Source organism: Esox lucius, chromosome 5 (assembly GCF_011004845.1).
Source record: "Esox lucius isolate fEsoLuc1 chromosome 5, fEsoLuc1.pri, whole genome shotgun sequence".
In the NCBI taxonomy this organism is placed as follows: Eukaryota; Metazoa; Chordata; class Actinopteri; order Esociformes; family Esocidae; genus Esox; species Esox lucius.
Window position 1 is genome coordinate 5,835,300 of NC_047573.1, and position 13,315 is coordinate 5,848,614.

Here is a 13,315-nt window from a genome sequence, read left to right on the forward strand (position 1 = left end):
ACACACACACACACACACACACACACAGACACACAGACACTCTATAGACAACATGTCAGAATATGACTGGAGTCCAATGCACACTGTGAAATGCTGCCTTGGTTGCGATTTGTCAATAAAACAATGACTGAGTTGGCTGATTAGAGAAGAGATGACAGACACAACTGTATATAGACTTGAGCTGTCAGTTTACAATTGGCAGTTGTGTTCTTCTCAACAGGCTGTTTAGCCGAGTGGTATTACCTTATATCTAGAGAGTGCCCTGTTGCTGCCATTGAGATTATATTTATATCCATTCATGACGAGCATTTCGATTCTGATTCAAGTTACAGACATTCAATAGTATAGCTTTGTTAAAAGTAAGAAAACTCTGGGAACTCAATTGCTATAGGTCAAAATTGCCCATGAAGAATAAACATGACTGTCATTTGTAATTATTTCTAAATGTATCATAATGCACAAACTCTATGTCCTAACTCATTTAAAACTCTGTTTTCTGCATGTCCGTGATTTATATATTTTTGTACTAATCAGGGCTAAATTGTTTTTAATTAGATGGGATTACCAAAGGCCAAGATCATTCTTTCATGGTCTTATGACCATTATCAAATTTAATCCACCCACTCAACAGTGCAGAATGATTCAGCTATCAAAAAGAAACTAACTCTCAAAAATATATTCTGCTCCAGTATAGACTGCAAATATCTTTTTAATAACATAACAAAAAAATTAAAACAATATTAAATTGATCTCCCTGTTAATGTCAATGGGAAATGATGGTCCACAGACTGCCATTGGAAAATGTTAGACATTATGGCACCAACGTCCTACATCGTTTAAAGATTCAACTCAACATTGAAATGTTCCGACTGGCCCAACTAAGATTAGACTAGATTTATTTTCATTGAACAGTCCAAATACAGTACAACAAATTGCAATTAGCATCCAACCAGAAGTACAAATAGAAGAGGGCAGGAAATGTACAAGTATTAAGTATAGTGGATGTTACAAGTGGAATGTATAGATGTGCAATGAAGGCAAATGCAGTGCAAAATGGCAAATCTAAATGAGCAACAAAGGCAAATAGGGGAAGGCAGAAAATGTAAGAGTATTAATAAGTATATGCATGTGCAATTATCTAATCAACCAATCACATGGCAGTTGCTTCAATGCATTTAGGGGTGTGGTCCTGGTCAAGACAATCTCCTGAACTCCAAACTGAATGTCAGAATGGGAAAGAAAGGTGATTTAAGCAATTTTGAGCGTGGCATGGTTGTTGGTGCCAGACGGGCTGGTCTGAGTATTTCACAATCTGCTCAGTTACTGGGATTTTCAAGCACAACCATTTCTAGGGTTTACAAAGAATGGTGTGAAAAGGAAAAAACATCCAGTATGTGGCAGTCCTGTGGGTGAAAATGCCTTGTTGATGCTAGAGGTCAGAGGAGAATGGGCCGACTGATTCAAGCTGATAGAAGAGCAACTTTGACTGAAATAACCACTCGTTACAACCGAGGTATGCAGCAAAGCATTTGTGAAGCCACAACACGCACAACCTTGAGGCGGATGGGTTATAACAGCAGAAGACCCCACCGGGTACCACTCATCTCCACTACAAATAGGAAAAAGAGGCTACAATTTGCACGAGCTCACCAAAATTGGACAGTTGAAGACTGGAAGAATGTTGCCTGGTCTGATGAGTCTCGATTTCTGTTGAGACATTCAGATGGTAGAGTCAGAATTTGGCGTAAACAGAATGAGAACATGGATCCATCATGCCTTGTTACCACTGTGCAGGCTGGTGGTGGTGGTGTAATGGTGTGGGGGATGTTTTCTTGGCACACTTTAGGCCCCTTAGTGCCAATTGGGCATCGTTTAAATGCCACGGCCTACCTGAGCATTGTTTCTGACCATGTCCATCCCTTTATGACCACCATGTACCCATCCTCTGATGGCTACTTCCAGCAGGATAATGCACCATGTCACAAAGCTCGAATCATTTCAAATTGGTTTCTTGAACATGTGTTCAGCTTTAATGGCTGGCTCTTTGTTGTCCCTGTCGAAGCGTGCGTAAACCCCTTTAACTTGTCGGTGATAGAGACGTCGCTGGCTGTGGGGGTGGGGTTCTTTGGCCGGCAGTCTGTGATGGCTTGGATGACCTGCCACATGCGTCGGGGTACATGTTTCAATGTCCGAATGGGAGTCAAGGGGGGCTTAAACGGCAAACAACCTCCAGTCTGTGTTTTGAAACTGGTGCTGTAGAAGAGAGGCTGACCCCTCTGGACACACTTTGACTGTCCTCACTGATGGTTTCACACGTTTAACGAGGGGTAAATACTTTGGGAGTAGGAACAGTGAAAGATAATCAGACTATCCCACGTGGGGGAGGGGAATAGCTCTGTAAGCCTCTAGAATGTCTGTATACACATGGTCCAGTGAAGAGATTGTCAACCCTGCTCCTGGACGCTCCCCTGCCCTCTCACTGCCCTAACGTACTTCATGTAGCTCATAAAGAACATGATAATGGGCTGATCATAGCAGGGTGAGATCTAAAACACGTAGGGCAGGGGGGCACCCCTGAGCAGGGTTCAGAAACACTTTTTTAGTGTATTGTCTCCTCTCCACCTTAGACTTCTTGAATTCACCAACACCATGTTTACTGTTTATAGGCTTTTAAAATGTCCACAAATGAATATGGGGTTCAATAAGAAGGACAGGAATCGAGTGATTTCTATCTAAAATGGTCATGCTCCTTGGCCAAATCCAAAGAATGGAATCGGAATTCTATTACATGTTTATAAACTATACACTATTTTAATTAGTGTGATTTAAACTATTATTTTTGATTAACCCTCCAACAGTATCTCTTGAACGGTTTGAACTAGACAGACCAATATAAAACACTTTATCAACTATGGGTAAATTAATCAGCGTAGTAAACACAGTATCTCTCGTACCGTTCAAGCTAGATATTGTTTCACATGCTGTGGCGGTACCAATTTCAATAGTCTTACACACTTCAAATGTTAACAAGCCGGCAAACACACCACAAACATTCTATAAATGTACTTTTTAGTTCAACTTCATTTTACAAACCATGTTGACTGGAAGGAATGGCATTTACCATATGAAACGAGATATTCTGGACATAATGCATTAGCGGCCCATGGACCTCCACCCGATCGCAGGCCAATCTAAGCATAAGGAGCATCATCTGGACATTACAGACACAGTAAAAAAAACAACGACTTAATCAACAGCCAAAATGTAAAGCTACAGCTGTCACAGTGACCTCTAAGGTCAACTGCATAGCTAAAAAGTCTCCCAGTAGCAATTTCAGTGAGCCAAAGCCACATTTCCCAAATCGGAGAAGTGTCATGGTGCTGGATGGATGGGTCGTGATTCTGTAGAACAGAGCACCAAATCTCATGACTTACTACCGCTGGCAGCCCCCTCATATTTCTGGTAAATTATTCAACAGGGTTCAGTTCAACAGGGTTATTTTCTATGTTTTATAAAATCACCAGCGGTAGTGACAGCTTATTATTTTAACTTGTGAAATGTGTGTGTGGTGGAAAACTTGTGAAATGTGGAGAACATTTGACCCAGTTTGATCACTGGGTTTCAACATGACTCAATGTACACTTTTCAGTGAGTGAATCAATAGCGTGGGTTTTAAAAACAATGCTGTACTTTTTTCCCCCAGGAGAATACGAATTTACCCTTGAACTTCATATCTGAACTTCATGTATGGCAAACAAGCAAAATCTTTACAAAGACTGTTTTGTCTTTGTAAATGTTGTTGATAGTCCTGTCTCAGATGATCAGGTGATCAAGCTGAACCAATGGCAACAGTCTACACAGCAATCAACAGTAATTAAAAACGTCAACATGTACTGACGGAGAAGTGTGAATGATTTTTCCCGAGACTTAAAATAAGGTATATTTGACACTGGTCACAACACAGCTTTATTGTCTCAAGACTGAGAGCTCCCCTGACAGAGATATCATACGCAGACACATCCATTATTCATCAGTTTATCTACTACTTAACAGATTAAATGTGTAGCCGCTCCTTTAATAATGAATACCAGTGTGTGTGTGTTTGTTTGTTCATTTGTGTGTGTGTGTGTGTTTGCGCATGTGTGTGTGTGTGTGTGTATGTGCTATTACATTCATGGAAGCACAGACCACAAGGAGTAATTAATGTGTAACACATCGTGTGTGTGCGTAGCACGATATGTGTGCATGTGTTCACACAAACAGTGTGTGTGTGTGTGTGTGTGCACGTGTGTGCATGTTTGCTATTTACATATTCCCAACAATCACTAAACATAAACAGATTATGCAATCAAATGATTGCCTGTGGTAAAAAAAACAACATCGGAATACCCTTTTGTTGCCACACATATTTAATGTAATCAAGCCTCTGATAACAGCCATTAAAGACTGAAGTGTGTGTGCGTGTGTGTGTGTGTGTGTGTAAACCCAAACCTATTCCCTTAGTCCACACCTTCACAGGTACCTATTTAGCAACACCAGGCACCACCCATGAAAAGGTTTACCAAGACTTCCATTCGCTGCTTTATGTAAAACGGTGTGACACAGTTTACAAGGGGTTCACACTAATCATTATTAACAATTATAAAATGTTTGCATCCACATGCTAACAGTGCAAAAAGAACAATGGAGACTGCTAGGGTTTCCCATTACTAGAAACACCTGAGACCTTTCTCCTTGACTCGGATTCAATTATTGGAAGTTTTCTCAGATAAACAAAGATGTCTGCTGCTATTCTCGCATAAAGAATTTCTCTCTGCGTCTCATCTGACCGTTCCCTGGTGACTGGAGAACCTCAAGGCTACACTCGAAGTCCCTGATCTCTTATGCGGATTCCTTGCATATACTTGACAATGGGACATTTCAAAAACAAACAGAAAGAACATTTATATGACAGTGGCAGATAAAAAACAGAAGCCAATTTATCTGTATTCCAATTGTACATTTCGTTTGAACGTATGTCCTCCAAAATTCAAACAAGTCTCAGACGTCTCCTTAATGAGTCCTATTTTGTTTCTGAAGAATGCTCATGGGACCACTATACATCTTCACTAGGTCTACAAAGGCTGCATCATTACACGATCAAAGGTATGAGACCCAAATGGCACCATAGTCACTTTGTAGTGCCCTACATTGGATCAGGAACCTATGGACTTAGGGTGCCAGTTCAAGGCAGTAGGATTAAAAACATTTCCACAGGTCATTAATGTAGTCTCTCTTTGTGCCTAGCGAGTATTCCTAGGAGCTTGAGTTGTTTCTTTGAACTACAGATTTTTTCTTTTTTTTTACAGAGAATATCAAATGTTCAGTCAATAATAATAGTAACAATATGAGTTAATTAGGAGACATTTGTTTTTGTTTAAACAGCCTAGTACCGCTTGGTGGGCAGCTCAATAGGTTTTATAGAGTTGTTCATTATAAGTCGAATGGTCGACACTCTTAGCCATTGACATTTATTACACAAAACACAATCCCATCCATAAGCGGTCCCAGGGACCCGCCATGCATATTCTACGCCCAGCAGGGTCTCGAAGACTGGACTAAGCCTGCGAGAGAGAAGGCAATACCATCGTCACATATGACCACCCTCCTTCCTCTACCTGACCTTAAGTCAGTAGTCTGCCACAGCCGCCCAGTCCGGCAGGCTTACGTGGACATCACTCTGGCCAGGCTGGGAATCTAACCGCTTGGGTGCGGGGCATTTCCAATGGGCGTTGAGAAAAGTTCAACTCAAATGCGATTTGTTCGACCTTCAACCAAATCAAATCAAACAACGCTCCTGACCCAGTAACAAGGCATAGCCATAATTCACAACAACAAACCATACCGTACATCTAGCAACAGCAATCAAACCAAACAACGCTCCTGACCCAGTACCAAGGCTTAGCCATAATTCATAACAACAAACCATACCGTACATCTAGCAACAGCAAACAAACCAAACAACGCTCCTGACCCAGTACCAAGGCATAGCCATAATTTACCACACCAAACCATACCATACATCTAGCAACAGCAATCAAACCAAACAACGCTCCTGACCCAGTACCAAGGCATAGCCATAATTCACAACAACAAACCATACCGTACATCTGGCAACAGCAATCAAACCAGCAGATAAGTAAGTGTAGCTGATGTCTAAAAAACGATTGTTGCTGTCTATGTCACATACATTTACACATCAAAGGCACCTTAGCAAGTACAGAGAAAATATTAGATAAAACAAAAGCGGCAAATTAAAACAATGTAATTAAAAGACTGACAGCGTTAGGTTTAACACTGCTGAACGTTCCTGAAAAATCAGTTTTGGTTAGTACTCGTCATCCCTTAGACCCCACCCATAATTCATGAATGTACCCCAACTCAAGCGTACTCAAGCGTACTCAGTCCGACCAGATGTTCAAAGGTCGCGGGACCAGGCGACCTGCAAGGCTATTAGGTCAGGGCCACCCAGGTCAACGGACTGAACGAAGACGGCTCTGTGAACTCCCGGTAACCCTAAGTCTGTCACTGAGGTCTGAACCGGCGCCGTGATGGCGAATCATTCACACACCTAAGTAATGACTGCAACTGCAGCACGTGGCGGCCTTGAGGATCTGACCACAAAACATTATTAAGCCACATTTCTTCATTTGAGTCAAGACTGCAATTAGTTGAAATATTTATATATATTTTCCTTTTAAACGGATCTATGTTCTCAGCACGTAGCGGGCAAAGAGACCCAACGACGCAATCTTAGCTATTTACTAAATTGCCAGGACGAGACTAATGGCGAGAGACGGTTAAGATGGGGAACCGAAAAACACCTGATGGATATGAATGGAAGGAATCGATACACTGGGATATGGCTGCTCCTCTTGCCTTACATTAGCCCTGATGTACCTGGACCTTCATTAAGAGTCCATTACTTCTAATACATTTAGGAACGGCGAAGTGTCTTAAGACCATTAGGTGAATAGGACATAGTGCCAGGTAATTCATTATTTTCCTTTTAGCTCTTCAAAGTCAGTATTTCAGTACAACGCTAACATTGTTTTAAAGAGTAATATAATATCCATCACATTCACTGCAGGCGCAGGTTGTGCGGTACTACGGCGATACACGACACACTGCACACTGTTGACGACACACTGCACACTGTTGACGACACACTGCACACCGTTGACGACACACTGCACACTGTTGACGACACAATGCACACTGTTGACGACACACTGCACACTGTTGACGACACACTGCACACTGTTGACGCCACACTGCACACTGTTGGACATACAAATAGTACTGGACCACTTAACGTGCCTCCCACAACCCGCCCCACCCCCGTCCCATTTTCTTACAGTAGTGAGTACCCCCCTCACATTTTTGTAAATATTTGACACTTTGACACTTTGCTACAATGTAAAGTAGTGAGTGTACAGCTTGTATAACAGTGTAAATGTGAAAATGCCCAAACTGGGCCCAAGGTGTCAATACTACCATCATTTTCCAGCACTGCTTTAACCCTCTTGGGCATGGAGTTCACCAAAGCTTCACAGGTTGCCACTGGAGTCCACTTCCACTCCTCCATGACGACATCACAGAGCTGGTGGATGTTAGAGACCTTGCATTCTTGCATATCTTGTTCTCATCAGACCACAGGACATGGTTCCAGTAATACATGTCCTTAGTCTGCTTGTCAGGCTGACCCCCCCCACCCCTTCAACCTCTGCAGCAATGCTGGCAGCACTCATACGTCTATTTCCCAAAGACAACCTCTGGATATGACGCTGAGCATGTGCACTCAACTTCTTTGGTTGACCATGGCGTGGCCTGTTCTGAGTGGAACCTGTCCTATTAAACCACTGTATGGTCTTGGCCACCGTGCTGCAGCTCAGTTTCAGGGTCTTGGCAATCTTATAGCCTAGGCCATCTTTATTTAGAGCAACAATTATTTTTTTCAGATCCTCAGAGAGTCCTTGGCCATGAGGTGCCATGTTGAACTTCCAGTGACCAGTATGAGGGAGTGTGAGAGCGATGACACCAAATTTAACACACCTGCTCCCCATTCACATCTGAGACCTTGTAACACTAACGAGTCACATGACACCAGGGAAGGAAAATGGCTAATTGGGCCCAATTTGGGGTGTACTCACTTTTGTTGCCAGCGGTTTCGACATGAATGGCTGTGTGTTGTGTTATTTTGAGGAGATAGCAAATTTACACTGTTATACAAGCTGTACACTCACTACTTTACATTGTAGCAATGTGTCATTTCTTCAGTGTTGTCCCATGAAAAGGGTATAATCAAATATTTACAAAAATGTGAGGGGTGTACTCATTTTTGTGAGATACTGTATATCCATCTGCGGTTGCGACCTTGCCTCATCACAGCAACTACCGACAGACTTGGGAGAGCTGAATATCAAGTCATGCATCCTCTGAAACTTGCCCTGCAAATCGGCCCTTCAACTAAATCAGTGTGCGGGAGGACGCTACCTTGGCTATGCACGCGATACCATCCAAGCCTTCCGCGACCCCGGGCTCTGCGTCAACATGCGCCGGCCGTTATGGGATTCTGCACCATGGGCGGTTTTTGGTCAGCGGGTCGCACGAACCAGGGTATGAACCCAGATCACAGTGGTGTGTAAGATTTCTCCATTACTCCACCGTCCTCCATCCCGATCAAGGTCAACGGCCACACTACAAACTGACTGGAACCAACTTAACCCATATCCCAAGCCCCATCTTGTTCTCAGGCACAAGTCAATGTGCATCACAATGAGAACATGCCTCATTTCATGGGTAGGCAAGGGCTGCTCCTGTTTTACCTGACACAGGTGCCTCCGTGGCGGCAGGGCAGGTGCTGGCAGACAGGTGTGGCACAGTTATGGATGTTCCTCCCGCCCAGGGCCTCTGCTGTTATGTAGACCTCTTTAGAGTTGATGTGGAGCTCCTGGATGCAGCCCACAAAGCCGGTCACCTCCCTGGAACTGTCAGGAGGATCCCTGTCGGACGGTACGTCCCCCAGGAATATAGGCCCGAACGCTGCCTAGTAGAATAAAGCCAAGACAAATGTATGAACACACTCGCAGGCAGGCAGCTGCGCGGGTTAGGGCACAAGCCAGAACTCATTAACACACACAAGCAACAAGTCCAGAAATATGATCAGAACATTTTACACAGTTTTATACAAATTGCTACTGATAATAACATCCTGGTTACAATACAGACATGTTTGTCAGCAACAATTTACAGGTAACGTTGTAAACTACATCTGGTGATCAGTCTGACTCTTAGGATGCAAAGTACTCTACTGAAAGTGTTTTCTGGTAGTCAGGGAATCGACGACATATCCCCACGTTAAAAGGCAGCTTGAGTGAGCTGCTTGTATTTCTCGCCAAAACAAAATTGCAAATGGAGTTTGAAGTCATCCACAGCAGACATGCTGGGCTTTGGGTGGAATAAGCTTTGGCATCGCAGTTAAGTGGATATGGGTAGTGTCTGGTGTTCTTTTATGCTTATTTCCCTCTAATTATCAGGATGCATGAATCGCTGTCGTTTTGCAACTACACTCACATCTACACGAACACACACCCATACACATTACAATACTAGTATCTGAAATGGGAGTAAAAGTGCCTCACACGTATGCCTCTTCAGTACATCTGCTGTGAAAAAAATATATATTGTAGGCTATATTATATATTGTAAGCAATAGTATATATTGTAGGCAATATTATGTATTATAGGCCATATTATACAGCACTGGAAAAAATTAAGAGAACACAGCACCTTTTTCTTTCCTTTCCAAAAATGTTGAAAATGAAAGTTTTTAAGTGAGGAATAGCAGTGGTCTCTTAATTTTAACCCTTCAGCTCCTCCAATTCCATTAGGACAATGATAAACTCCAGACAGTGTGCAATGATAAACCCCAGACAGTGTACAATGATAAACCCCAGACAGTGTGCAATGATAAACCCCAGACAGTGTACAATGATAAACCCCAGACAGTGTACAATGATAAACCCCAGACAGTGTACAATGATAAACCCCAGACTGTGTACACTCCACAAACAAAAAGGGTTGCAAAAGGGTTCCACATCTGTCCCCATAAACCTTATTTGGTTCCATACAGAACCCTTTCCACAGAGGATTCTACATGGAACCCAAACATGTTGTACTTGGGGGGGAGGGAGGTGGGGGGGGGGGGTTATTCCAGGAACCATGACACGTTCTCCTACGGGGAGAGCCAAAGAAACCGTTTGGATATGAGAGCGTTAGATGACTAGATGGAATGCTGTCCAAACGCCCCCCCCCCAGCCCTCTTTCCTGGTGCACTACATCTGACCAGGTCTGCGGGGTTCTGATCAAAGGTAGGGCTCTATGCTTGGAGGCAGAATGTCATTTTGGATGCATTCAGATGACTGGGTTTACCTCTGACAAGGACTGGAACTGGGGTTCCTCCTGACGCTTCATCGTCCCATTATCCACTCCTATTTCAATCATACACGACCCTTCACTCCTACTGCCAGGCAACCGATATCTGTGGGGAGAGATAGAGAGAGCAGGAAGGATAGGGGTGCGGGAGTGGGAGAGAGAGAGAGGGAGAGGGAGAGAGGGAGAGAGAGAGAGGGAGGGAGAGAGGGAGGGGGGGTAGGAAGGGAGAGATGGTGGATAGAGGAAAGGGAGAGGGGAAAAGATCAGAGAGAGAGAGGAGTGGAGATGAAGAGGAGGAACGTGAGAGAGAGAGAGACAGAGAGAGAGGGTGGAGAAAGATGAGCCAGCGGGTAGGAGAGACAGGGTGTAGAGTTTGAGGATGGAGAGAAAAGGAGAGGAGGACATGGGTTGATATAAAAAGAGGGGCATAGAAAGAAGGTGGAGAGAGAAGAGAAAAGGAAGGAGGAGAGAAAGAGATATGGCAAAGTAGAGAGGAGAGCATTAAGAAAGAACGACAAGAGCAAGAGAAAGAGAGAGAGAGAGAGAGTGTGGAGGGAAATCTCATGAGAATAGGCAGTATTCACCATAAACCCATTCAAGCATGACAATTATGCTGAGAGAGAAAGGAGACTGTGGAGAGATTGAGGAGTGATTGAGGAGTGACTGAGGAAAGACCGAGGAGTGACTGAGGAGAGACCGAGGAGAGACTGAAGATAGACTGAGGAGAGACCGAGGACAGACTGAAGGTAGACTGAGGAGAGACCAAGAAGGGACTGAAGGGAGACTGAGGAGAGACAGAGGAGAGAGAGGGCTTGGTATTGAAGCTAGCGTGACTGTCTACTGGTTTCAGAATACACTGAAATGGCCCCCTAGTCCCAACTAGTGCAGGCGGGTGGGGGGGCATGGGGTTATCACTGCAGTGCACTATCTGGGGAAAAGGCTGCCATTTGGGAGACAGCACTGGAATGTTTACGAGCATTTCAGCAGCACTATATAACGGAGTGTAATGAGTCGTGTTTGCAGTCTGGCTTCAGTGGAAAATGAGAGTGAAATGGTCATTTCCATTCCTATGCTCTGTCCACAGGAGGATGTTCAAACACACACACACACACACACAGAACTACAAGAACACATGCAAACACACACACACACACACACACACACACACACACACACATAAATAGGCAATTGCACAGACACACACAGAAAAACACAGGAAAAAATTTAAAACATTCATGAACACATTTGCCACCATTCGTGAAATAATGTTTGTAATTTGTATAATACTCACATTAATGACCATAACAATAATCATATAATTGTTATCCTTGTATATTTCTTCCTCCATCCAGCAATAATTATGCTCATAGCTCCTTCAGATGAAAGCAGTGACAGGAAGTCAGTCTGGATAAGAATGTCCACTAAAGGACTCAAATTTATATGAAATGCTGACATTCAAAAACTACAGGCTGAAATAATTTCTGTCTTTAATTTCCAAAACATTTGAGCGTAGTGTGTGTGTCCGACAGACTCTACCGTCATCTCTCTCAGAAATGTCCCCGACCAGCCAGTGTTCCAGAGAGGTCACTCAACTCCACGACCTCTTCCCTCCGTGTCACCCTCTGCACTGCCCGAGTTGAGTCCATCTCCTCTGTTCTCATCCTCCACAATCTATCTGCTGCCTTGGACACTGTCAACCATGCGATCCTGCTCTCTGCTTTCTCTGATCTGGGCGTCCCAAGTCTTGGTTCCAGGCCCTCTCATCTCCACTCTGTACATATAGTCACTCCCCTTCATCATATACTAATGTACGTGAGTTTCTCCTAGCATTGCTTTATTTTCTCTTTTCCACCGCCTGATATACAGGTGGTGACGCATCTGTGTGAATGTTAACCCTGCACCTAAAGCTATACCTTGACCAGACGGAGAAGCTCTTCCTTGAAAGCTTGTGCATAAAGTTGCTAATCAGAAAACAGCAATTTCATATCTGGACTACTGCAAAACACTGTTGGCGACCTTCTGAACTCCTCCCATGTCACTTCGTTCCTCCACTCACTCCGTTGGCATCCAGTTGAAGATTGCATCCACAACGAAATCATGGGGTTTGCCTACAGAGCTTTTTGGCTCAGAAGGATAAACTCACATGCGGTGTGTGTTTATACTCAGGCTTAGACACATTGTCTTCGCTTGAGCAATCTGATGTTCATTTCCTTTTGTGGGATATGCACAATGTCAAAAAGAGGTTGAATATTTACAGAGGCCACCTCTCATGGCCACAGGCAGAAGGTGAAATGTCAATAATCTCATGCCTGGTTGAAAAGACACAGCCAAGCTCTTCAAATTGTCCCCTTACTCACCAGGGGACATTACAACTGTTTTCAAGATAGCAGTGTTTCTTGACAAGAGTACACCGACACAGGTTTATTCATTAAGTAAAATCTGAGGGAGTACCAACTTGTACAAACTGAGAGAGTTATCAGTTTTAGACTTGTACCAACTGAGGGATTTATCAGTTTCATAGTAGTACAAACTGAGGGATTTATCAGTTTCAGACTTTTACAAACTGAGGGATTTATCAGTTTCAGACTTTTACAAACTGAGGGATTTATCAGTTTCAGACTTGTACAAACTGAGGGATTTATCAGTCTCAGATTTGTACAAGCGCCTGCCTACGCTGTCATAGAACACTGCACATTTTGTGTCCTTTGCTTTTAGCCAAGACAATTTCAAAAATAGAATGTCTTCGATAGCAAGCTCCTCTCCGGAGGAGATCTGAACGTCAGCAGGCTGCCCCTTACTGGGTTCAGTGACCAAATGTGGGCTGGCTCACACTGACAAA

The 13,315-nt window shown here is 43.6% G+C and overlaps 1 protein-coding gene across 1 annotated transcript in view; it reads right to left on the minus strand.

The window, feature by feature from the left end:
* Positions 1 to 13,315, minus strand: part of eys (eyes shut homolog) — a 296,854-nt gene that overhangs the window by 28,662 nt on the left and 254,877 nt on the right. Inside the window, exons 43-44 of the mRNA XM_020046358.3 lie at positions 10,474 to 10,582; positions 8,868 to 9,088 (exon numbers count right to left, since the gene is read on the minus strand). Of these exons, the coding sequence (XP_019901917.3) occupies positions 8,868 to 9,088; positions 10,474 to 10,582 (330 nt within the window). The remainder of the gene's footprint in view (positions 1 to 8,867; positions 9,089 to 10,473; positions 10,583 to 13,315) is intronic.